General features: G+C 42.4%; 2 protein-coding genes across 6 annotated transcripts in view; one reads left to right on the top strand and one right to left on the bottom strand.

The window, feature by feature from the left end:
* The window catches only part of APPL2 (adaptor protein, phosphotyrosine interacting with PH domain and leucine zipper 2), a 41,498-nt gene extending 21,193 nt beyond the window's left edge, over positions 1-20,305 (top strand). The window contains exons 9-21 of one of the 2 annotated variants that reach the window (XM_081058414.1): positions 2,741-2,823; positions 6,048-6,206; positions 7,588-7,776; positions 9,104-9,146; positions 9,228-9,284; positions 9,382-9,470; positions 10,969-11,127; positions 11,262-11,314; positions 12,882-13,056; positions 16,702-16,738; positions 16,951-17,091; positions 17,894-17,941; positions 19,191-20,305. In XM_081058414.1, coding sequence (XP_080914540.1) covers positions 2,741-2,823; positions 6,048-6,206; positions 7,588-7,776; positions 9,104-9,146; positions 9,228-9,284; positions 9,382-9,470; positions 10,969-11,127; positions 11,262-11,314; positions 12,882-13,056; positions 16,702-16,738; positions 16,951-17,091; positions 17,894-17,941; positions 19,191-19,325 — 1,368 coding nt within the window. In that variant the 3' untranslated portion in view covers positions 19,326-20,305. The remainder of the gene's footprint in view (positions 1-2,740; positions 2,824-6,047; positions 6,207-7,587; positions 7,777-9,103; positions 9,147-9,227; positions 9,285-9,381; positions 9,471-10,968; positions 11,128-11,261; positions 11,315-12,881; positions 13,057-16,701; positions 16,739-16,950; positions 17,092-17,893; positions 17,942-19,190) is intronic. The other variant, XM_081058415.1, reaches the window with a different exon arrangement.
* The window catches only part of WASHC4 (WASH complex subunit 4), a 67,650-nt gene continuing 50,694 nt past the window's right edge, over positions 9,082-26,037 (bottom strand). For 2 of the 4 annotated variants that reach the window (XM_081058410.1, XM_081058413.1), the window contains 2 exons: positions 25,786-25,861; positions 23,397-24,547 (listed from right to left, as the gene is read on the bottom strand). In XM_081058410.1, coding sequence (XP_080914536.1) covers positions 25,794-25,861 — 68 coding nt within the window. In that variant the 3' untranslated portion in view covers positions 23,397-24,547; positions 25,786-25,793. Of the gene's footprint in view, positions 10,976-23,396; positions 25,443-25,785; positions 25,862-26,037 lie in introns of those variants that run through there. The other 2 variants (XM_081058412.1, XM_081058411.1) reach the window with 2 other exon arrangements.

Consider the following 26,037-nt stretch of genomic DNA (forward strand, 5'->3'; position numbering starts at 1 on the left):
TTGTCTGTCATCTTAATATTGTTGTTACATTGTTGAATGGTGAGGACCCTCAAGTCAGAGAATGGCTTCAGAGCCAAAATATTTAAACAGAGCAATATAATCTTTCTGTGTCATCTGAGTAAAGCTGGGTTAAGCCAAAAACTGGCACTAGCAGATCCTTTGGAGCCCGCCAGCTTCGTCACGATGGGCACTTGTGCCCACGCGTGTGTCCTAGCTCCCTCTGTCGTCGTCGTCCTCCGTCTGCTCTGGCAGATGTCCTGGCTTTGCTGGAGAGTGCCAGTGTTCCCTTCTCCGACACCGCCTCATGCATCTGTCCTCCCTGGACTGACAGTGCTTGCCTTTGGAGCAATAATCCCTGCTCAGTAGAAGCCCAGAGTCAGGGAGGGTCCTGAAGTTAAGAGTCTCAGAGAGATGAATGGCTGCAGGCCTGATCGGTCAGTGCTGGGACAGCCTGGTTGGTTAGAGAAGGGGCTTTAAAACGTTTAAAGAATGGGTTTGATTCTGGCTGGTTTCACTCTTTCATGGCCAAGGACTGCCCCGCTTGCGCCAGCCTAGGCTTGCTAAGCGAGTGCTGCCGGCCCCGGGGAAGAGGAGGCTGCAGGTGCAGGAGCACAAATGCAGCCCCGGGCGTAGGGAAGCAGAACAGAGCACAGTCTTGGTTGGGCAGTGGCAGCATCATGTTTGAGGACTCCCCGGTCCTCAAACGAAACAGCACGTTTCATTTTGCATGTGAAGGTGTCCAGATTTCAAGACACAAGACCAAATAGCTCCTTCCCCTGCAGAGTTCAATCCCAATGAAAACTGTAGTTTCTTATCTCGGACTAGGTTGTAATCAAACCCGAGGCCCCTTTGGATGGTTCCGAAGCATTCGCTCTCCTGCTGCCTCGTCAGTCCTTTTAAATCAGTGTTCCTCGAGCGTCCACCTGAGTTAGCCGGGGAGCATGTGACTCACGAGGGTGCCACACAGTGGACGGTGCTCCACTGAATCTCTTCTCAGCCTACCTTGGAGGTCGTTTGACTCCATTTCTGCCTTCCCTGGCCCTTGTTAAACAGGTTTTTAATTAACTCAAATCATCGTTCAGTCCTGATGCCTGCAAACAGGTTTTGTAATCTGTGTACAGGTTTCTGAGAGCACACAGATGAACTCGCGTGGAGTACTGACAGGGTAAGGAGTATGTGATGGGGCTGTAGAAGCCAGTGTCGTATCGCTTCATTCCATTCATTCAGTCAGCCGATTCTGTTCAGGGACTGTGTGAGCCCTGGCCTAGGAGCTTAGAGAAGAGTGGGGGACCTAAGCCATGGACTTGGTGTATAAATTCAGAGAAGTTCAGGGAGGACAGAGGAAAAGCCACGGTGATGTCGTGCCCTTAGAAGTGCAGAATGCTCGTTTAACAGATCGGATATTTAACAGTTCAAGGACCCAGAGTGGCATGTACAGTGTTCATCTCTACATGATTCAGAGGCGACGGGGCCAGAATACCGCCCCGTATGAGTCCCCGTGCCTTAGAACCCTGAGCACGTCTGGTACTGCGAAAACTAAGGACGTGGGTGGGCGTACTTCCCCGGCTGTCAGACCGGGGCTGTAACACCTACTGGCCGCCTCTAGGCGAGGGGGCAGGGTCTGTGTCCACCACCCGGGGCCAGGGCTGCTTCCAGATCCTACGGACAAGCCGGGTGACGCGTGTGACAATACCCATGTCCAACCTGAAGGTCTTCTTTCTCATGACTTAGGTTTGTAACTGTTTCCTCTCCAAACTCAGGCTGTAAAGTGGAGCAGTTCATATCAATATTCAGATTTTTTAAAGCCCTGGCCATAGAAAGAAATGGAAACTTGAGCTGTATGGGGCAGGATGATTGCAGATGTCAGTAAGGCACAGAAGTGGTCTTCCTGCTCTCTTTCCCATAGCCCTGCCCTTCAAGGTTTGTCAGGGGACCCACACTTTGCTGGGAAGTGAATACTCAGGAGTCACAAAGTAAGGAGTCCCTTCAGTTGGTTCCCAGAAGCCAGCGACTGCAGTTTCATTTTCATGATGTACAATTCTCAGGTCTCTTAGGCCCACTCTCCCCTGGGCGGAGACAGCATCCATCATCCAGAGCTGCGTAGCAGGAGGGGACCTCCGCTGTGCTGAGTACCTGTGCCGTTCAGGGTCCTGCTGTGTCCTTCACATACTCAGTCCTCTGGCTGTCAGGATTGGAAAAGCCTTTTAAGGGTCTTCAGCCCCGTTTTCTCTCTGGAATTTCACAGCCAGGCCACCATCGTCCAGCCCGTGTTCAGAGCTGCACCGGCTCTGAACGAGTGGCCTTCACTTTTCTGAGAACTCATGCTGTTTGTTCGTTTCTTGTTGGTGCTGTACATGTCATTTGTCACACACCAGTTTAGCCCCTGGAGATGCAAAGGTGAATAAGACCTAATCCTCGCCCTCTAGAAACCCACTATCTAGAATTCATACAGGAAAGAGGTTGATGATGATAATGTCAGAATGATCAGTAGTAATTATTGACGCACCAAGTGCTTAAATTATTCCTGATCCTGACAGCGTTTCAGCAAGACAGCAGGTTTCACCATCCCCTTTGTACCAGTGCACCAGGGGCTTTGGGAGCAACTCCCAGCTGGTGGGGTGGGGGCTGCGGGCGAGGAGGGGCAGGCGGCAGTGTCCCCACCCCCATGCCGTCAGTCTCACATCGAATGAATTCCTGCGTCACCTTTCGATTTTCACACTATCCTAATTCTATCTTTCAGATTAATTTTTTTAAGAAGGGAGCTGAGATGTTCTCCCAAAGCATGGACAGCTTTCTATCCTCCGTTGCAGACATGGTTCAAAGGTAATGCTGCTCTCCAGCTGGGGTCTCACTTGCCTTTTGCTTTCCTGCTGAATCAGCCCCTCTGGGGTGGGAGATGGGGAGGGTTCTGACTGCGGAGGGTCCCGCGGAGCTTCTCTCCACTCCCCAAACCCTCAGAAACAGAGGCATCTTCTTAGCTACTGATATTTGTGAATATTATGATTAAAAAGCAATGATTTCTGCAATTCCTGGCTTGTATGGAGCCCAGAGTCCTCTCTATTACGTTAAAAAGTTATACATACATGAAAGATTAAAGTATCCGCAGGGTACTTTCCCACTAAGTCCAGCTTCCTGTACTTAGGGTCGCCTTCTGTTAATGTTCAGGTTTCACACGGTGTAAGCCTATGAGTCTGGCTTAGACTTGCTGTGGACGAGCGCTTTGTTTTTTTTCTTTGAGAGCTAATGGGAGTAGCTAGAAGTGCTGCAACTCTTCAGGCAACTATAGTCATCACATTCACTATAACAGACACAAGAGGCATTAAGCCTTTTTAGAATAAACAAACCAGTTCAGCCTTGCAAATGCTTAGTTTAAAAAACAGATCATCTCTTCAGACTGTCCTGCCCACACTTAATGGAGGCTGTGGCTGCTCTGAATTGCTTTACATCCTATCGCCGGCGTCTACCACGGTGAGCTCCCAGGAAGCTCCCAGGCCCTCCAGCGCCAGGCTTTTTCACTAAGAAATAAAACATGGTTCCTTGAGAACTTTTTAGGATTTCTGGGGCACAGAAATTTGCCTTTGTGTGTGTGTGTGTTTGAAAAATGGATATTCAAAATGGAAATCGTATAGGATTTTATAGTGTGGAAAAATGAAGAGAAAGTTGCTCCTTTTCTTGAGAATGTGGCATTTCAAAATACCTCATGAAGGCCAAGCAGTGGAATTGATTTAGGCAAAAGGCTCCCTAAAACGCTGTGGAAATGATGAATCCCGAGAAAAACCAGTGCTGAGCATTCGTGCAAATACAAAGGGAGAGCTGTAGATTATGAAAGCATTCACTCCTTCCTGAGAGCCACTGAGCGGGGTTGGTTGGTTTCCTGACTGCTGGCAGCAGTGAATGGGGCACGTTAGATTTATAATTATGCTAGAAAGCAATTTGTGAAATCTGAATTCAGTTTCTTGCCTTTTAATTTGATTGTTAGCCCCTGGGATGTGTTAGGAAAAAGTAAAAAGAAGGGAAGCTATTAAATTGTCACACGAACGGTATCCGCTCTCTTACTCTCACTCTTTCTCATCCTACTTTAAATCAGTATTCCATGGCTTCCTGTGTTTCTGGGAGACCCATCTGGGCTTCAGGCTTTTTCACGTACTAGATTTTTTTAATGGATGGCGGGTCACGGGTACCCATTTGAGATGCCATGGTATACGCTTTCTGTGGGTGCTGGAGCCTGTGTCCTCCCCCTCATCAGCATTTCTGTGAGCCATTATCAGGACAACCCGAGTGCGACATCAGCCACTCCAACAGTTAGAGGTATGGGGCAGTAAGCCTTGGCTACACAGCCTTACCTCTGGTTCTGTTTTGCCCCTCTGCTGCCTGACGAGGCCTAATTATAAGGGCAGCGGGCAGTGGGCAGCTGGAAACACTTGAACCTGTTAGTTCAAACAGCTAACGCACTCAGTTCAAGAATTCTAACTTTCCTATCACTTGAGTTTTATATTGGTGCCCAAGTACGTACTACACCCCTCTCCAGCCGGGGTGGGTGGTCTGGCTGCCGCGGACTGTAGCCCGGACAGGACAAGGCACAATGTCTCCCGGAGGCCCCAGAGCTCTGGGTTCCTGCTCTGGGGGTGGGTGCCCAGGGGCTCTGCTGTGTCAGGGTGAGAGGATTCTGAACCAGCCTAACCCCAGACAGGGTGGCGTTTTGAACCACCACATAAAGCCAGTGGCTTTATTCCCCTCAACTCCACAGTGATACATTTCCACCTTTTTTCTTGGCTCCTCCTGCTATTCATATGTGGTTGAGGGGCTTTTTGGTTTGTTTTTCTTTTTTAATTAAATGAAACATGCTTTTTAAAAACTTTGAAGAGAACCAGTGGAAAGCAGTCACTTTTCTACCCTGTTCCTGGGAGCCTTGGATTAGCTCAGAGGTTTGGAAGCCGAGTCTGTGGGGGTGGGGGAGAGGCAGTTTCTGAAAATGAAAACACCCTGAAGTTGTGTGCAGCTGTCTTGTTGGTACGCATGAGTACTTTTCTGGGGTTGGAGACAATCCTTACCTTTCGTCCGGCCCTCAAAGAGGTTTCTCACCCACAGAAGCTTAAGATCCTAAGCAGTTTTGCAAACCTTTGGCTCCCTCCTGCCATCTCCTGTACTGCCTGACTTGTTTTCTCATACTGCATTCTCTCAGCCTTGGCAGGGACAAGCAGGTTAGGCTAATGAGCTTGGTTCTCCAGCTGGCCTGTCCTAAGGCCGCCAGTGGTGGAGTCCCCAGTCATTCCATTCAAATGTCAGAAGAGCCCAAAATAACTTAGATTGGCGGCTGGCACCCAGCTGCATTAAACAAGATACAGGCAGTGGACCCTGAATCTCCAAGAGGAGAATACGGCCCGTATAAGCCCAGACTTACGTAACCACCAAACAGCTGGCTCTCGAGGTCCCGTCTGATTTTAACATTTGTAATTCAGTCTTATCTCCTTTAACTCGGTAGAGAAGTGGAACAACGCCTGCCTCTAAGGTTTGCTTTCTCAGTTGGGTGGGCCGTGTTGACAGGTTGCATTCAGGACTTTATAACCACGACTGTCACCAGAGGGTGGGGCAGTTGTGTGGCTGTCAAAGGAAAAGCATTGCCCTGGCATGTCAGTTGCATCTTGGTACCACTTCCTGCTCCTTTTTCTATCTCCAGTGGCCATCTCCCGGCTCCTGCCCAAACCGAGGGGGTCAGGGGACAGGAATGACTGTTTCCTTCCTAAAATTTGTATCAGCAGTTAGCAGCGTGGGTACCACTTTGTCAGCAGAGAAACTGTTCAGCTGGGTTCCACTGTCCAGTAGTGTTCCTTCTGTTCTGTTCCAAAACTGCCGTCATGCAGCACATACACTTAGAGTCATGCAGACTTGAGTTCCTGCGATCTCCAGCGTCCGGGCCCAGGTTACAGGGTGGAGAGCTGAGGCTCCCTTTGTAAGGCAGGAAGCGTGGGGGACAGCTCTGCCACCGCCGCTCAGCAGTGCTGGGTTGGCCAGGGATGAGTGGCTGACCTGACACCTTCTGTCCTAAGCATTCAGGTGGAACTGGAAGGCGAAGCAGAAAAGATGCGGGTGTCCCAGCAAGAACTGCTCTGTGCTGACGAGTCTGTTTACACTCCAGACTGCGATGTGGCCGCACCACAGGTCAACAGGAACCTCGTCCAGAAGGCCGGCTACCTTAATCTTAGAAAGTGAGACTGCCACTGCCTGCCTCCTGTTTTAAAGGCTGTCTGCCCCGGGCATCTCCGACGTACCCCGCGAAAGGGGGGGGGTGGCCGGGCTTGGGAAGAGCTCCCGCCACCGCTGCCCGCCTCCTGGGGCAGAGGCCCAGGCTGCGCCGAGAGGAGGGCTGGGAAGGGGTATGAGAGGCAGAGCCCTGTGTGGTCTCCAAGAGCACAGGCCACCCGTCCCCAGTCACTGTGGCCATTTCTAGATAGACTGCTCTTAACTGTCTTCATGCTGGACTATTGAGAGCTGTCATCCCACCCTGCCCTCCCCCCAGGTCCCTGACAGCTGAGACCCACCACCAAGGCAGGGGCTGAGGGCCAAGAAGCTCAGTCATGTAGATTCAGAGAGCCTGAATCCCATGTTTAACACCCAGGTCTTTAAAGGTCCGTTTTGAGTGAAAGAGACAATCAGGTTTAATTGTGCCTGAGAGCAGGGGGAGGCTGTTGTCAGGTGTGGGAAGACTGGCTGGTGGGTGTCAGTCAGACACCAGGGCTGGGCTGGGCCTCCATCGTTTCATCCGGACCACAGGGCTGTAACTGCACCTACTTTATAAAGTTGTTACCAGGACGGAATGAGGTAATTCCTAGTAGGTAGAAGCACTCAAATGTTAGCTGTTCCCCTTTCTGGAAATTGTAATTATTGAGAGAGGAAACCTAGTGTCTCGCACATGGTCTATATTCAGTAAATACTCAATCAGGTCAACGTGTCTGATTCCCCAAATGGAGGGTCTGCGGAGAGGAACTGCCAGCTGTTTCCTGACCAGGGGAGAGCCCCCAAAGGGCTGTAAGCTTGGTGATCACAGGCCAGCCGTCTCCTTCAATTCTGTACAGGAGAAAACTCCACAAGGTTCTCACGTTACTTGCCAGGAACCGGATTGTCCTCTTGTAAACAGCCCACAAAACAGAAGCATCCAGTTGGGCAAAACCCCGTCTGGCAAAAGCTTCCAGGAAGCTGAAGTGTGTGCTGTGGGCCAGTGACCCTGGTGACCGACTAGATTCAGCTCCATGTCCTAGAGAAACGATCTTCCAGGCTTTCAGTTCCTATAGGTGATGGACTAATTCTGTTTTCACATACGGGGGGGTTAGAAGCCAGAGTCTGGCTGTAGTCAGGTAGGCATGACCTGCGCACACCCTGGCGTTGGCCCTAGGCCTGCACCCCATACTTCAAGCTAAAATGTCTCTCTTCTGCCCCCCTTTGCTCTTGAACTCTTTTCAAAGCACTTTTGCTTTAATATAAAGAAAGACACTGCTCTAAAATGTCACCGCTACCCCTAAAGAGGCAGAACTTTGAGATGCCGCTTGTGCTTCCTAGTACTAATGGGCTTTTACAACACAATTCTTACAGTAAAACAGGGCTGGTCTCCACCAGCTGGGAGAGACTTTACTTCTTCACCCAAGGCGGGAATCTCATGTGTCAGCCCCGGGGCGCCGTGGCCGGAGGTCTGATCCAGGACCTGGACAACTGCTCCGTGATGGCGCTGGACTGTGAAGACCGGCGATACTGCTTCCAGATCACCACTCCCACTGGGAAATCGTAGGTCACGTGGGGTTAGGTGGGCGAGCGGGTGTCGTGACGCCAGCCCCGCCAAGGGCCTCCCAGCTCATTCCTGCGAGCCCGCCCTCAGCGGGAGCCGCCCATTCGGGTGACACTGAGCTTTGGGGAGGACGCACACGTGACCCGTAGGCACCCAGCGCGGATTTGCCTGGCGCAGAGAGGACCCGCGTGTGTAAGAGGGACAGAGGCAGCCAGCTGGCTGCCGGCAGATTCTGAGAGGAGCCTGTGGCTGCTGCTCCCTTCCCTGTTCCTAGACAGGCCTGTGTGGTGTGTCGTGGAGGGGCAGGGAGGAGGCGGAGTCAGGACGGAAACCTGCCGAGGAGCCTGTTTTTCTCGCTGAAGCAGGACATGTGAACAGCACATGCAGCTGCAGCAGTGTCGTTCCGGAACATGCTGTCCCCATACTCATGGGCCCACAAGTCCTGCTTTCAAAGGGCAGCCTTATAATCATTCACAGTGGGTCCAGTGGGATCCCTTCACTTAAAGTAGTGGTTTCAGACTGGGCCCCGTGAGGTGCTTGCTCTGGGGTTCACATGCCTGGCGAGCGGTGGCCCCGCCCTGCAGTCAGAGCTGGTGTCCATGCCTTTGCTTTCTCTGCTGAGGTTCTCAGCTGAGATCTTATCTGAATGACAGCATGTTCAGAAGGGGTGGCGGTGTTGGGATGGCACTGAGGTGTTGCCCAGATTGGCAGAGCAGTTTTAGACATCATCCTTCCTCCCTCAGTGATGGAAAATGACCTGCGGACAGAGATCCTGGATTCTGGTCCTGGTCCCAGGAAGTCACTTAACTCCTCTGGGCCTCAGCCTCCTCAGATGTGAAATGGGGAGAAGATCCCTGTTCCTCGCCTCCCATAGATGAGATGAGGAACAAAGGAACTAGCAGCTGCAGGGTCCCTGTAGAGTTAAGCCTTCACAGAGACAGGGCAGTATTATGTGTAGGTATTCTCTGCCCTCCATATGCAGATTTTTCAGTCCTTGGGAAGGAGTCGGGTGGCTGCGCACAGTGGTTGGGCCCTGACTCATCTAAGGAGCCAACAAGAGGGTCAGCAGTTGAAGAATCGTGGCCTTGGGCCAGTAGGTCTGACTGCACCCTGCTCGTTTTATAGACGAGAAAGCGGAGGCCCAGGGAAAGGAAGTGTTTGTGCTGGATCTCAGTGAATGAGCAGCAGAGCCAGACCCCCGAACCCCATTTTCTTTCCTTCCCTTCCTGCTGCCTTCCTGGCCCTTCCCCTTCAGGACCCCAGCTGAGTTCACATTATGTAACATAGGGAGCTGTAAAGCACTTACTTTGATGCACTTTATTTCAGGGGAATAATCCTCCAGGCAGAAAGCAAAAAGGAGAATGAAGAGGTAAAGATTTTGTTTGTTTCACTTCCCCCCTAATACAGTGGGTGACTGGGATTCAGTGGGTTTTTTTAATGTCCTCTACAGTGGATCTGTGCAATAAACAACATCTCCAGGCAGATCTACCTGACTGACAATCCTGAGGTAATGAGCAGCGCCTGCCTGCACCTCTGCCCTTTCCTCCATCTGAAAGGTAAGCGTCCTCCCCTGGGACTGAGCGTGTCTTCCTGTGGATTTTCAGGCAGTCGCCATCAAGCTGAATCAGACGGCTCTCCAAGCAGTGACTCCCATTACAAGTTTTGGGAAAAAGCAAGAAAGCTTGTGCCCCAGGTAACTAAAGGACACAGGAAAACTAGCTTTTGTGGAGCCAAACTATGTATGAGGAATTTGACACAAGTGGTTCTACAGCAGTAACTCTGGCCCAGAGATGTTGACTATTCCCCACGTTCACACCGCGGATGAGGGCAGGGTTCGGACCTCTGATCTCGTCTTGGCACTGGGCGCCCTGCCTATCGGGAGTTCCCCTCGTATTTCTGTTTATCAACCAATTTTGGAATCAAAACACTTTTTTTTTAAAGAAAAAAATCGTCTTTTATGTGCCCATGTTACTACCCAGGCTTTATCTGCACATATATTGATATTTTCACATATGCATTTATTTTGCATTTTCACATATGTATTTTTCACGTTTACATTTTCATTGTTCCTTTCAATAACTCCATACTATTCATGATTAACTTGAATATTTAGCTTGTCTCCCCTTCCATTGTTTGCTGCTATTATAGTGAGCATTTTCGTGCATATAGCTTTTCTCTCGTTTTGAATATTACCTTAGAATTTGTTCCAGGAATCCCACCTTTTTGTCTTAATGGGAGTTTCCATTTCGTTAAATAAAACAGCTGTACTACTTGCGATGCTAATGAAAGCATGGCATCAAAGGGTAAACTACAATTATGATTCTATTTGATACCCATCTTTTAGTGGCCTGGCAGAAAAGAGCCCCACTCCGTGTTTCACAGCTATTATTTGATGACTCCAGAAGAGTCGTTAGAAAGTTCCGAGTGGTCACTCACTCCCCAGGGCCTCAGTGCTGTGCAGTGTGGAGCTGGTGTTCGCACAAGGAGGCCAGAAAACAGTTCTGAGTCCGACTGTGACAGAATTAGGTGCCCTGCCTAGGCGTCATGGGCAGTGGAGCAGAGCTGAAGCCTTTACGGGGTGGCACCATGAGAACCACGGAGCTCAGGAGGTACAAGACCCCCGTGACTTACTGAGTGTAGAGGAGGGAGAGCGTCAGCCTGGCTCCAAAGGTCTAGTGGGCGCATACGAATTTGAGCTGGTGTTTGAAGGATGGGAGGGCATTGGGCAAGCAGCGGAACTGGGATGGAGATGGAAAGGAGGAAAAGTATAGTGTGTTGGGTGTAGGCCTCGTGAGGGGTGCCTTAGGGGAGCACAGGAGGGGCTCTCGGGAGAAGTGGGAGCCAGCCTGTGGTTGCATGCTAGGCCACAATGTGTTACTCTTCCAGCTAATGTTTTTGACTGCCTACTGTGTATCACAGCTCCATGCCCTCAAAAACCTGCATCACAGGGAGAAAGACAGTTAACAGAAAATCAGTTAATGTAACGGGTAGTACAACCATGCAGAATGCTGTGCAGGAGAGCTAGCGGTCGGTGGTGGGCTTTTAACCAAGGAACGAATGACGTTTTATGGAGTTCTATTTGGAGAGTTGAAGGCTTGATGGAAATCTCCCTGTCTCCATCAGTATTCAGCATGTATCTGTTCGTTTGTAAAGCCATAAAAGGGATTTGACTTTTCCCTCCTGTTTTCCAGCCAGAGCCTGAAAAATTCAGAGATGGAAAATGACAAGGTTGTTCCCACAGCAACAGTCAGTATACCTGAAGCCGAAGAGCTGATTGCACCTGGAACACCAATTCAATTTGATATTGTACTTCCAGCTACCGAATTCCTTGATCAGAACAGAGGGAGCAGGTATGCGCTAAGGGAGGTTCTCTCTGGGAGAAATGGAAATAAACTTTTGACTGTCACCATTCTGACTTAAGAGTTCAAGTGTTAAGTGTCCTTTTAGCTGAAGCTGCTATTTAGCTGATTGGTTATTTTCCTAGGCGTATCAACCCTTTCGGGGAGACCGAGGATGACACATTTCCGGAAGCAGAAGGTAAGTGGTAAGCCTGGTGTGCTTCCTTTCCCATGCACAAAATGACCAGGGCCAGTGGAGTAGGATGTGACTTCATGTTCTAGAGAGCTGATTTGAAATATAAATTGAAATTATGACCCACAGACATGTTCTCTGTGAAAACTCATTAGGACGTACAGTCAGAGCAGCTCCTGAATAAAAACCAAGAGGCAGCTGACAGATTTTCTACAACTATTGCACCATTAGCCACAGTGATACCCTTTTGTAGCTCCTGCATAGATTTGTGATCCCAAATCTAAATCTGGTATCACATTATTACAAAACAAATCCAAAGAGTATAAAATGATCACCTTAAAATGCAGCTTGGGTGAGTCATCAATGTGCTGTCATTTTAGAAAACCAAAAGCACAAGAACTCATTCTTGAATTTGAAGATGACATGAATGGTATTTGATTTGTTCAAATTTGTGTTTGTTGTCTTATTCTTATAATGTACGTCAGAACATACTCAATAGAGCTGACCATCCCCTAGTACTCCATACAGCAGAACTTGAGTTCCCAGGCAAGGCAAGTGAGTAGCTAAGAGTGCTAGCAAGACCTCATTTTAGCATAATTTCATGACTGGAGCCTGAGAATATCATGAGAATGAAATGCCACTTACTTAAAAGTAGGACTTGAGAATTGGTACTCCTTACAGATTTAGGGAAAAATAGTAATTGCCTGAAATCTGTCCACTTGCTTCTAGCTGACTTTTCACATAGTCCAGTTTGTAAAGTCAATATAAAAACTTTCCAACTTTTAAAAACTCTTCATATGGGAGTAGCCATTTATAACACATCAGTTATATTTTCCTAATTTTTAACTCTATTTTTAGGGGTAAGGATGCTAAAGGGAGGACAAGTGAGCAAAAACCTTTCTAAGTTTAAAATGTGGATAAGCGAATTTTTCTTACAGAAAAAAAAGGCCTTTTAAACCTTCATGGTCTTCCAGTTATGGTTGACGTTACTTATTTTTGTCAAGTTATATGCCATTATCCAGAAGCCAACACTGGAAGTTTAGTAGAATCAAATAAGCAAACTATTTTAGTTTGAGCTCTCCATCAGTTTATGGATTATCATCACTGCCCTTCAATAATAAATGAATGAGACCCAACATCAGGTCTTATTTTCTTCAACTAAGTTTTCTTCTGTAAGAAGACTTAATCAGTGGGCCAAAGTAATGAATTTTCTGTTGTCTAGTGGAAAAAGTTATTTTCCGAGAAAAGGTGTGATGCATGTACGACCACCTACATGTAGTCACCTAATTTCAGAGCTAGAAGGATGTTTACCTGGTATCTCGTCTTATAGATGAAGAGGAGCTTTTCAAGTCTAAGGAAGGTGTTCCAAATAGACAAAATGAATAGGTGATTCAGAGCTTTGGTAATTAGGGTTTGTAAAAGCAGAGTACTGAAAATTTGGGTAGAAAGCCCTCCAGACAGCACACCAACGCTGAGGTCTCATAGCTGTTCTCAGACCAGCATGGCTGGCATTAGCTGCAGATCAGCAGGCAGGAAGTGAACATGACCCTGAGCAGAAAATGCTCTCTTGCAGATTCTCTTTTGCAACAGATGTTTATAGTTCGGTTTTTGGGATCAATGGCAGTTAAAACAGACAACACGATCGAAGTGATTTATGAAGCGATGAGACAAGTTTTGGCGGCCCGGGCTATTCACAACATCTTTCGTATGACGGAATCCCATCTGATGGTCACCAGTCAAACTCTGAGGTACACTGTTGCATGTTCAGACTTTCTTACAGCTTCATTCTCATCCCCTTCCAACGCACATTTACGCATCTAGAATGTTCACACTAGGACGACTGGATTAAGTGAAGATGCTACTTCAGTTTCTGCCATGTTCCTTTTTACATTTCATTTTGTAAGATGTGTCGGAATGAACGTGCTCCCTAAAGACAAGAACTGATATCTTTAGAAATTCAGTGGTGAGTGAGTCCTGTTCATAAGGTTATCATCACTCGAGAGTTACTTTCTCTATCTCAGAGCTTGAAAATGGAAGTTTATGTTGTTTTTCATTTCTGAGAGTACTGTTTATAAAAATTAACAATGAAAACAGGACATGAACCTGCCTGAGATAACTAGACTACCATAAGGAAAATGTGGTATTTGTTGGGCTAAAAGTAAAGAAGCCAAGCAATGTAGACTACATGATTTCAGGGTTCAGGTAATAAGATGTACATGAATGATGGCAAATAGCTGTCAGGCCGTGGTCAGCATCGGTTTTATTAAGAGCTGCGGTATCTGTAGTGACATGTAGCACTTGAAACATAACTAGTCTATAGTGAGATATACGGTAGGTGTAAAATACATACTAAGTTTGTGAGATCTCATTCTACCTCCACATGAAGAATACAGAATATCTCATCAATAATTTTTATATTAACATGTCTAGCTGGTAATGTTTTAGACATATTAAAATGAGTACATTAATTTCACCTGTTTCATTTTTTAATGTGGCTGCTTGAAAAATTGTGTAAGAGGCTTACATTATATTTCTCTGGGACAGCAGCATTGTATTAGAGCCAGAATGTCTAGGTTTACTCCTGGCTTTGCCATTTATTAGTTGTATGACTATGGGCAAGTTATTTAACTTCTGTGCCTTGGTTTCTCAGCTGTAAAATGAAAAAGAACTGTCTCCACACCCCACAGTGTTGTCATGAGGAATGAATGAGTTAATACATGTAAAACATTTACAACCGTGACTGGCACATAGGAAGTGCTCAAAAAATGTTAGCTTCAAAAGTTAACTAGGACTTTGGCAAAAATCAGATGATCATTTCTTCCATGCCTTAAAATAAGTCCTTTTCATTTCTTCTAAACCATATACTAAGAATTAAGTTCTTATGAATAAGACCTTATATTTATTTAGTTTTTCTCAAGTATGTCCTGGACCTTCTGTAGGCATTGGCTCATTCTTACTATCTCCACCAAAAAGATCAGAGTAAATATATGTAAAAGCGCACTGTGAAAAACTAGTACATAAAAGAACACTGTCAAAATAAGTGCAAAAACAACCCCCAGGATGGGAATAAATATTTGCAAATCATTTATCTAATAAAGGTCTAATATCCAGAATATATAAAGAAACCTTACAAATCAACAGGAAGACAAAAAAAGCAAATTAAAAAGTGGAAGGACTTAAGCAGACATTTCTCCAAAGATATACAGTGGTACCTCGGTTTTCGAACGTAATCTGTTCCAGAAGACCATTAGAGTTCTGAAACATTCAAAAACGGAGGCACAGTTTCCCTATAGAAAGTAATGCAAAATGGATTAATCCGTTCCAGACCATCTCTAAAACTGCAAATTTAGCATCAATTTTACTATCTAATAATACCATAGATCCATTAAAATTTACAGCGTTTGTAAACTGAAATGTTCATCAATGGAGATGTTCGAAAACCGATGTACTACTGTACAAATGACCAACAAGCACGCGAAAAGATGCTTACTAGTCATTAGGGAAATGCAGATCAAACCCACAATGGGACACCATTCACACCACTAGGATGAATAAATGTTAGCAAGGATGTGAAAAACTTGGAACCCACTGCTGGTGGGAACATAAAATGGTTGAGTCCCTATGGGAAACAGTGTGGCAGTTCCTAAATTAAACACAGAATTCCACTCCTGGGAGGATACCCAAAAGAGATGAACACAAGTGTTGAAACAAAAACTTAACACGAATGTTCCTAGAGTATTCACCATAGCCAAAAGGTGGAAACAACCCACATATCCATCAACAAATGGCTAGATAAGCAAATGTGGTGTATACATACAGTGGAATGTTATTCAGCCTTAGAAAGGAATGAAGTACTGGGACATGCTACATGAATAAACCTTGAAAACACTAAGTGAAAGAAGCCAGACAGAAAAAATCACATTTTGTATGATCATTTATATGAACATACACCCCTGTAGACATTCATGTTTTGAGACTATTTAGAAGTCACACAGAAAATCAGATGCTAAGAGGTAAATTCAGGTTATCTGATTTAGACAGCAAACTTTTAAGTTACAAAATATGATATGCATGTTTTAAGTTTTCATTTAAAAAATTTTTTACAAAATACCTAAGTAAAGAAAGTTGTTCCAACTTGAGGAAATTGTTTACGCATATAATGTATATTTTAAAAAATCATTCAATTCACACCCATTAGTAGGGATATAAATAAAAATAACATTTAACTTTGTAGTTTTCTTAAAATTCCATACTCATTTTCTTTTGTGTTAACCACCTCTTTGAAGTAGGGGTTTTTACCCACATTTTACACACGAAGCAGTTGGGAGAAGTCAGGGTGACTTGTACAAGATCATGATGTGAACAGCCAAAATAGAATTCAGTCTTGAGCCCTCTGATGATAAATCCCATGCTTTCATAAGTATAACTGCATGTTTTTCAAATTGTAACCACTTTTTAGGAAACAGCTTTATGGATACATAATTTACATACATACAGCTCCCCCACTTAAAATCCTGTTTTTCGTATATTCAGCATTGTACACCCACCACCACAAACAGTCTTAGAACACATTTATCATCTCCCAAAGAAAACCCACCCCATTAGCGACCATTCCCCTTTCCCTGCAACCCACCCAGCCGTACACGGCCACTAACCACGAATCTTGCTGTCTCTGTAGATTTGCCTGTTCTGGCCATTTCACAGAAATGGAATTGTAACCATTTTTTTTTCACAAAGAGAATAAAATTTTTGCTTTTACCTATAAAACTTACAGCAAATCAGTAATTAAATATGTAAAATCATGTTAGAAAATAGAAATTTATATAAGGTAGTTTATTTTCCCAGATCCATCAACCTGAGTAGATGATGCTTAAAATGATAAAGAACATAACATACCCAGAATACTTTCTTAAACATCACTCCTCCTGTACCCAAACTCATAGCTTTATTTAAATCTCTTCAATATTCTCTCACCCCTACCCATTATTTTGTTGTTAAACTTAGAAGAATCAATTGGCCCAGCACTTCAAGGGAAACAGACAGTAGTCAGTTTTTGTTGAGAAGCAAGCTGTCCAGTGTAGGATCCCTCCATATTATACAGCAGAACTACTGAAAATGACACCGCTGCTGTTCTGGAAAAGCACAATATTGTGAAATTCTCTATTTGCTAAAATCTTCCATGAAAGACACGCTGAGCTTTACCTACCCAGGCTCAGCAAAGGCAGAAACCATGGCATGTGTCCCCTGAGATGGTCACATGGAGTACCGCACCTCGCCCTCCACCAGGCTTTGTTTTTTCACATTGGGAGGGTACTTGTGAGACTTCATTCTAACCTGCTGCAAACTCAAGTTTATCCAGCATTTGTAAGATAATGAATCTCTTAAAATTTCAGGTTAATAGATCCTCAGACTCAAGTATCAAGGGCCAATGTAAGTATCCTCTTGCTAATTTTACTGATAACTCCTTCATTCACCTCTGTAACCACCCTGAACACAATGTAGGCAGTTTTATAAGTTTTATTTGCCAAATTAAAAGACTGTCATAGTGTACTTTTTTGTGACTTTTTCTGTAGAGAATGACTGGTTTTTTTTTTAATTCCAGTTTGTTGTGTGGTATTCAGTCTGTTTCTTATTTTTTACAGTTTGAACTTACCAGTGTCACCCAGTTTGCTGCTCATCAAGAAAACAAAAGATTGGTTGGCTTTGTGGTCCGCATGCCTGAATCCACAGGCGGGGAGTCTCTGAGCACATATGTTTTTGAAAGCAACTCAGAAGGCGAAAAGGTCTTGTTATTTTTGTCAACTTAAGATTCTATGTCTCAATTCAAAAAAAGATATTTAAACAAGCTTTTTACACCACCTCTCTGGATATTTAGTTAACTATTCTGCAGGTCCCCGTTGAGGTGTTTAGATAATAGCTCCTAGAAAGACCCCACTGAAAGAAAACTGACTGGAGTAAAATTTCCCCACGGAAAATACATATCAACCAAAATAGAGTGAATGGAGAAATTTAATGGTGAGATATAATTGTTTAGTAGAGATATCAGGAAATGTTAAAAGCGGTTCCCCTCAAATTTGTTCTTTTTATAAAAGGTTCAAGTTACAATGGAGAAAAGTCTACTCTTAGAGAACCAAAGAAGCAGACATCAAGAAAGTACATCTAAACTGTTGTTTAGTGTGAAAAACTTTATGGCTGCATTTGCTATTTAGATTTAATTACTCAAAATTAATCAAGCCTTCTTTCAGCAAGTATCTGTTTGCCACAGCGTGTATGGACATGCAGTGGCTAAACATGGTCTAGAGAAAAAGGGAACGGGTATTACGTTAAGAATCTTAAATGCTGGAATAACTTCAGTTTTCACTTACCCATGGTATTTTTTGTCCACACAAATTGGCAAGACGAGACCAGGACAGGTAGATGTTCATGTTCAGAACCCCGTGTGATGAGTCTGCTCCAGCCACACCCTCTGTCCCCATGTTGATGTGAGCAGACAGTGACCTCGCTCTACTTCCATAGTCATGTTTTTCTAAAATACTTTTATCCTTTTCTACCTTTGCCAAATACCGCTCTTCTTGTCTTTTGCAGATATGTTATGCCATTAATTTGGGGAAAGAAATCATTGAGGTTCAGAAGGTAAGGTGCACTTTAAGTGCTGGTTTAACTACTCAGAAGATGCCTATGCACATATTAGGATTTCTCTCCAAAACAGAAACAGTGCTCACTGGGCAGTGTGGCCAAATTTGGGACTTCCTTTTAAGCATTCTAACCACCACATTTTTGATCAGCTAGTTAGTTCCACGGTCACTGGTAACACAGGTGGAGTTCTTAATGAATGTCGCTGCTATAGCTTTCGCATTATCATTTTTTTGCTTGCTGTTGTTAGCTAGTTTTCTGTCTTTCAAATTAAGATGGTCCCAACTTAAGCACCTACCATGTGCGCAGAGGCCTTGCTCCCCAAAGTGGTCCAGGCAGGCCCAATAGCACTGGCACAGGTCACCTGGAAACTTACTAGGAAAACAGACTCAGATACGCCTGTCTTTCTTCCATTCACCCAACAAGTTTCTGAGAGCCAAGTGTGTGTAAGAAAAACCCTGGAATTAGAGCAGTGAGCAAGACAGATACAGTTCCTGCCCCAGGGGCCTCTATAGAGTTCAGCGCTGTCCAGTAGAACTTTCTGCAATAATGGAAAATACGCAGATTGAAAGTGGCTAGTGTGACTGAGGACCTGGATTTTTACATTTTATTTAAATAGTAACGTAGCTAGTGGGTACTGCATTAGTGCAGTCCTGGTCTATGGGGGGAGGACAGGAGGACCAAGGACTGACATGAAATAACGAGAAGTACTACAAGTTAGTATTTTATGGTATAGACCAGGGGCTGGCAGACCTGCTCTGTAACCCTTTGGGCTTACTGTCTCTGTCTCAGTCTCAACTCTGCTGTTGTAACACAAAAGCAGCCACAGATAGCATGTAAAGGAATGGGCAAGGCTGTGTTCCAATGAAACATTTACCAAAACAAGAGGTGAGCCAAATGGCTAGTTTGCAGTCTTGGTGTAGATTAAAAGAGAAAAGACAGGACTTCAAAGACACAGAAGACAAAGGTGTGTTGTGAAAGAAATTCCTGCCCGGACTCTTGCTGGGAAGGTGATTATGATTTGGCTATGCAAATGATATTTTGGCTGAGAGGAAAACCTAGGCCTGGATTCTGGAAGTAATGTAGTCGAGTTGTTTTCAGAGAAGTAAGGAGAACCTCCTGAAGGCACACATACACAAGTGACAAGTAATGAGACTAGGTTATAGAACATAATGAAAGCCAAGCCAAAGGGGTTTTAAGTGCATTTTAAGCGTTTTCTTTTCTCCTTCTTAAACTCCCTTAACTTCAGGATCCGGAAGCATTGGCTCAATTAATGCTGTCCATACCACTAACCAATGATGGAAAATATGTACTATTAAACGATCAACCAGATGACAATGATGGAAGTCCAAGTGAAAATAGAGGCGCAGAATCTGAAGCATAACTCTTGCGCCTTTTGGGGAAGAGCACCCAGGAAGGAAAGCTACCTCCTTAAGGGTTTTCGACTTCTCTGATATACAGGCACTCGCCCTGGTTTCAGAATGCTGACAGTCGCTTGTGGAACGCACTCTCGATGCCTTGGTACTGAGACTTGGAAGGGAAACAGAAATGGTTGACAACATTCCTACCCATCTACAAATGTTATTTTAGGTGCTTTGTGGTAAGTCCTTTTCTTAGATTGTTATTGTTCAGCGCTCAGAATGAAAGTCTTGAGAAAATGCATTGTTCACTTTATTTGAATGTCATCTCTTCAGTTTCCAGTATCCTTTTTTAAAAATGGCAAAAGCCTAGATTTATAATTTGATAAACACTAAATATTTCCTATTAATATAATCTATTTTTGTATTTTACTTAATAAGCTTTAAGTGCCTGTCATTCTGAAAATTGTATTTATAATCAAGCTTGTCTCATAATTGAACCTAATAGCATTAATTTGTGCAGTTAGGTGACAAGCCTTGCTTTGAGGCCCGAGCACTAGCAGAAATGCAGGTCTAGTTTTGATAAATCTTGTTCCAGACATGCAATAAAGACTAGCAGATGAGTACCACAAAAGATGTGTAATGAACCAGCATTCAGAAGTTTACAGCCCTTAGATACTGTTTTAGTGGAGGACCACTGTGGACAGGGTACAGCTCTACCAGGTCCTGTTTGTTCTGAGCCAGACCCTCCTCAAGGAAGGGACCAGTTAATTTTAAGTCACTTGAAGCACAGCTGGTCATGGGGCTTGGTATAAAGATCCTATTTCTACCCTGACACATCTAGTTCCTGGCATCGCAGGCCACTCCACCATCCCTTCCTACCCCTGAAATAAGTATAATGAATGAGTACAGTGTGTTTAATGATAACCAAGTTCAACAGAATATCATTGTCTTTGTAATGAATTAACCTAGCAATAAATGCTAGCAAATAAAATCTATCATTCTGTTTCTTTTGCTTTTTGTGGTTCTTTTGCTTTTTGTGGTTTCTTCCAGTGATGTGTAATGAACCAGCATTCAGTTCATTCACTGAATGAACATGAACTGAAGAAAACTAAAATTGGTTGTGTAGCTTCAACAGTTAATTTCCAAAAAAACGAGGGCATAATGAAATCACAGTAGAGGGGATGACTATCAAAAAGTACCTGTGTTCAGCATAAAAATAGTAATGTGGTTTCAATGACAAGTTTTTAAAATGGTGGTTAATAAAACTTTTGCAAATCCAAATTAGGTTAATGTTATATAGGGCCCATCTGAGGAATCCACTTCTAGAATGTATACACCATCAGAGACATAGTGAGCTGGTCTAAGCCAATATGAAATTATACACCATAAAATTATTAGTTAAATGTTAACTAAAGCCTTACAAATCTGTATATGTATATCATAATTAGATCAGGAAGTTCTCTGACAGGCTACCAAAGCCATAATTCCCTAAATTTCTTTTTCTTGCTTAGGACTACTAAAGGTGGGAGGGGAAGAATCTCAAGTCATGAACAATATCTGGCTCCAGAGTCTATGCTTCTAACCACTATGTGACAGATATACTATATATATACTCATATGCACACATACAAACATACACACCACAAATAGAAAACCAGAAACAGCATCAAGAATACCTAGGAATAAATTTAACCCAGGATGCGAAAGACCTGTATATTGAAAACTGTAAGAAATTAATGAAAGAAATCCAAGATACAAATAAATGGAAAGATAGCCCATGCTCATGGATTGGAAGAATTAACATTGTTAAAATGTCCATACTACCCAAAGCAATATACATATTCAATGCAATTCCTGTCAATTCCAATGGCATTTTTCACAGAAATAATACAAAATCCTAAAATTTGTATAGAACCATAATACCCCGAATAGCTAAAGCAATCTTGAGAAAGAACAACAAAGCTGGCGGCATCACCTTCCTTGATTTCAAACTATATTATAAAGCTATAGCATTAAAACAGTATGTTATTGGCATAAAAACAGACAGATCAATGGGACAGAACAGATAAACCCACACATATATGGTCCCTTTACAACAAAGGAGCCAATAACATACAATGGGAAAAGGACAGTCTCTTCAATAAATGGTCTCGGGAAAACTGGATCACTGTTACATCATATACAAAAGTAACTCAAAATGGATTCAAGACTTGAACATAAGACCTGAAACAATAAAACTAGAAGAAAACATAGGCTGTAAGCTCCTTGACATCAGCTTGGTGATGATTTTTTTAAGTCTGACACCAAAAGCAAAGCAAAAATTAACAAGTAAGACTACAGCAAACTAAAAAGGTTCTGCACAGCAAAGGAAACCATCAACAAAATGAAAAGGCAACCTACTGAGTAGGAGAAAATATTTACAAATCATATCTGATTAAGGGGCTAATACCCTAAATGTATAAAGAACTCATATAACTCAACAAAACATCTGATTTAAAAATGCGCAACAGGTACATGAAAAGATGCTCCACATCATTAATCATCAGGGAAATGCAAACCAAAACCACACCTGCTGGAATGATTATCATCAAAAAGACAAAAAATAGCAAGTGTTGGCAAGAATGGAGAAAAGGGAACCCTTGTGCACTGTTGGTGTGTAAATTGGTGCAGCCACTATGGAAAACAGTATGAAGGCTCCTCAAAAAATGAAAAATAGAATTACCTTATGACCCAGCAATCCCACTTCTGGGCATGGGTATTTACCTGAAAACAAAACACTAACTTGAAAAGATATTTGCACCCCCATGTTCACTGCAGCATTGTTTACAATAGCCAAGATGTGGAAACAACCTAAGTGCCCACTGACGGATGAATGAGTAGAGAAATCTGTGGTGTATCTATATAAAGGAGTATTTTTCAGCCATAAAGTACAATGAAATCTTGCCATTGCAACAACAGGGATGGACCTCGAGGGCACTATGCTAGGTGAAATGAGTCCGAGAAAGGCAAATACTATGTGATTTATATGTAGAACCTAAAAAATAAATAAAATAAAAACCAAGCTCATAGATACACAGATTGGTGGTTGCCAGGGGTGCAGGGTGGGAGTAATGGGTGAACTATTTTTTAGTTTAAACTAAATTTTTAAAAATTTGATATAGATAGGTTCCTCTGGGTGTAAATGTATTAATTTTCCCCCCTCACTTTAATGATAATGAGAGCATTACTGAAGAATGTTTCACTACACACAGACCTTATATGCATTACAGAATGTATAGTCCTTAAAGATGATCCCAGAATTACGACATCCGATCTATACTGATTAGAAGATAAATTTCATCTCCTTTCCTGAGCATGTCTCCACTAATGGGAACCACTGGAGCTATCAAGTAAACTAGGTTGTAAAGAAGAGCCAAACTATTAAAATAGAAGAAAGTATCCGTAAATGTGCCCATCTAAACATTTTATATACTACTCGTATATGTAAGAACTTTTTGTGTAAACTGAACTCTTTGCCACCACCATCTTTGAGTTCACTGCATAAACCATGACTTCACTTAATCTCTACAGATTCCCACGTTTTCTGAAATCTTTGAAATCTTTGACAACCTGTTAAAATTGTTCCTTACTTCTAAAAACCTTTGTTTAAAAAAATTGTAGCATTAAAACTTCCTTAAGAGGAATACCGTCAATCTGAAACTTCTGCAACGTTAACTGGAAAAAGAACTAAAATTATTGAAATTTGGTTAAAGCCTACCTTTTAACATTTAGCCAACCCAGCATAAAAGAACAACATGAAGATGTATGTGATCATATTATATCATCTTTCCCACAATCTTAAAAATTTACTACCTCAGAAAAGGAGCAGCATAGACTTTACCAAGAAACATTTCTTGTTATTTAAAAGGCTTGTGTCTCGTCTCAAGTGTAATATTGTTTCAGTTCAACTCATGTTTGTAAATGGCTCTACAGTTATTCTAACATTAAATACTGCAAACTCATGATCCCTTCCCAAGATTAGGATTTAAACATTCACGTGGGTTTTTTACTTGAAAATAGCAAGCAATAGAAAGATTGAGAATGTACAAAAGAAAGAAAACAAAAGTGCTTCACTTGGGATACATGGAGAAGAATCAATACCAATTTTATACTTGAAAGTTTTTCCCTATGTGCATGCAAGTTTTTTTGTTTTTTTTTAAACATCGAGTCCATATATTTTATTAGATTAAAGGGGACTCCAAAAACATTAACTACTGGTTTATGATACTCAATTCTGAACATAAAAATCCAGGGAAGTAAATTTTTGAAATAATATTTATTGATGTGTTATACATATTGTATTCTATTAGAATTGAGGAAGGGAGAAGCCCCACTCAAGTAACAAACTTGCCATCTCTTACAAAATTTAATTAGAATTGACAATGTTATGGTTAGTGCTTAATTCCTGAGAATTTGAACATTAAGTTTTCTGTGAATTTACAACAAAAGCTCATACTAATTTTAAATTACAGTATGTTTGAAAAAAACGAAAATGTTAACATTAATATGTTAGCCAGGAAAACCATCATCCAAATGTGTTTATTAACTTAGGTGTGAGTCACTCCAGCCCTGTTACTCTGTACTTCAGTAACACTGAAATATGCGTAATCCTTTCAGAGATTTTATTTCAAATGTGTGAATTTATTATACTTTATCCAGACTGCAGTGATATTATTTTGAACTAAAGGCAAAATAAGAATCTGTTACTTCTCGACTGTAGGTATCCATACAGTCAGCATGTGGACTCTATACAGTACTGATAAATAAACGACATGTGTGGAGATAATGAACAAAGACATCTGCTTCTCTTCAAAGTATAATTTCTATTCCTTTTAAAAGAGATGATTTTAGGGAAGTTAGAGAAGACAAACAGAAAAGCAATACTGTTGCTATGAAATGGTGACAAATTTGATACAATCCAATGCAAGATCATTAATATAAACATTTACAATAATGAAAATATAAATTAATTATGCAGCATGCTTTAGGGCCACTTCTACAGTTAGTATGAATTACAAATATTAAAAGCCTTTAATCCATTCACTGTCCAGAACTGAGTTAAGTCATGTTTACATTTAAAAAAAAAAAAATGTCCTACCTATTCTGTTTCTTCTGACTTTTAACAGTGAAAGCGTTTATCGTGGGCTGGGAAAATGACCCTGACCGTAACCAATGAATACAGGGCATTGTACACCTGTTCCAAAAGCTGGAAATCAAACAACAATGTCAGAATTAACTCGCAGTATTTACCCAAAGAAATGCTTAATAGGCAAGTGCTATGGAAAATCAAGTACTCCCCAAAATGATGTTGGCATTACATGTACAGTTTTAAACTTTCTTGTTTTCATTATAAAGGTATCATTGTATTTCATTAAAAGATTATAGGCCATGATTAACCATTTAACTATTATCTGACATAATCTTTACAAAAATAAATCTAGTAGCTTGCGGGGAACTAAATTTACTAAAAATCTTTCTATATTTTTTAAAGCAGTAAATGATTTAATTTATTAGAACTTTATTCTCACAGTGGTAGTTTTTTAAAAGCCTGCACAGTGATTAATCTGAGGTCTTAGATTATACATGGTTTAAAGAAAAAGTGCCCAAACCATCACCAAGATTTCAATTCAACCTATGGAGAAGAAACCTGAGTTTGGATGTAGAAATAGGAATTCATTGTTTTTCTCTGATATCATACATAGTGCCTTCAACCAAAAGTGAAGCTTCAAGTAGACTCTATGGCTTTATCTGAATTTTCTTTCATCTTGCGTATTAAGTAAATCTTAAATTTAAAGCTGTTGTTGGAGGTTAAATGTTCTAAAAGCAATGTAAACTAGTTATAAAATGTCTCACCGAGGACAGCAGCTCTTGTGAGTCACAAGAAGTTAATGAATCTGTTTGTATTGTATATAAAGGGTACATAACACACTGTGCCTCACCTCTAGTATCAAAACCATCTTCATACATTCCTTTTATAAGAATATTGGTATGCATGCTTCATGAATTTTAGGCTCAATTCCTTTTGTTTAAACACGTATTTACTGGCTGTACATAGTGTATGCATTGAATTTCCAATGACTGGACAAATATGGATCAAAGACCTATGCAAATACAAATTATAAACATTCATGTAGATTACAAGAGATCTGAGGTGGCAGTTTAGGAATTTGGACTGGCCCTTCTATAACTTCACTTCAAATAACTGTTCTTAGGCACATCTTCTAGCCTCAAGTCCAGGCAAACATCCAACTTTAAAATCTCATTCTCAACCTCTGAAAAGGAGAGCCTTTAGAAGAAGAATGGACTTAACTATAGAGCACTGCCTTAAGATTTGCAATATCTAAGTACTTCCCAGAGATGTGTCCCATCATCAGCTTACTAACATCCATTTCACTGGCAATAGCATTGACATAATTCTGAGGATTTCACAGGGGCACCACATACCATCAATATCATTTGACAACAGGATCTGCAGAAACAGTGCTGTCAGACAGGTCTCCATTGCTTGTTTTAGTCTCTTCTGGAAACATAAGTGAAAATAACAATGGACATATTTATGTTCATTAAAAAAAATGAATTAAGAAGTAAATAAAAATTGAGAGGAGCTATATTGTTAAATTTCAAATTAAAATGTTGCAGCCACCAAATATTTCTCTAACATTGCAAATTATACTTAGATTACCTTAATTTTAAAAA

This window comes from Rhinolophus hipposideros (assembly GCF_964194185.1).
Source record: "Rhinolophus hipposideros genome assembly, chromosome: 9".
Taxonomy (NCBI): Eukaryota; Metazoa; Chordata; class Mammalia; order Chiroptera; family Rhinolophidae; genus Rhinolophus; species Rhinolophus hipposideros.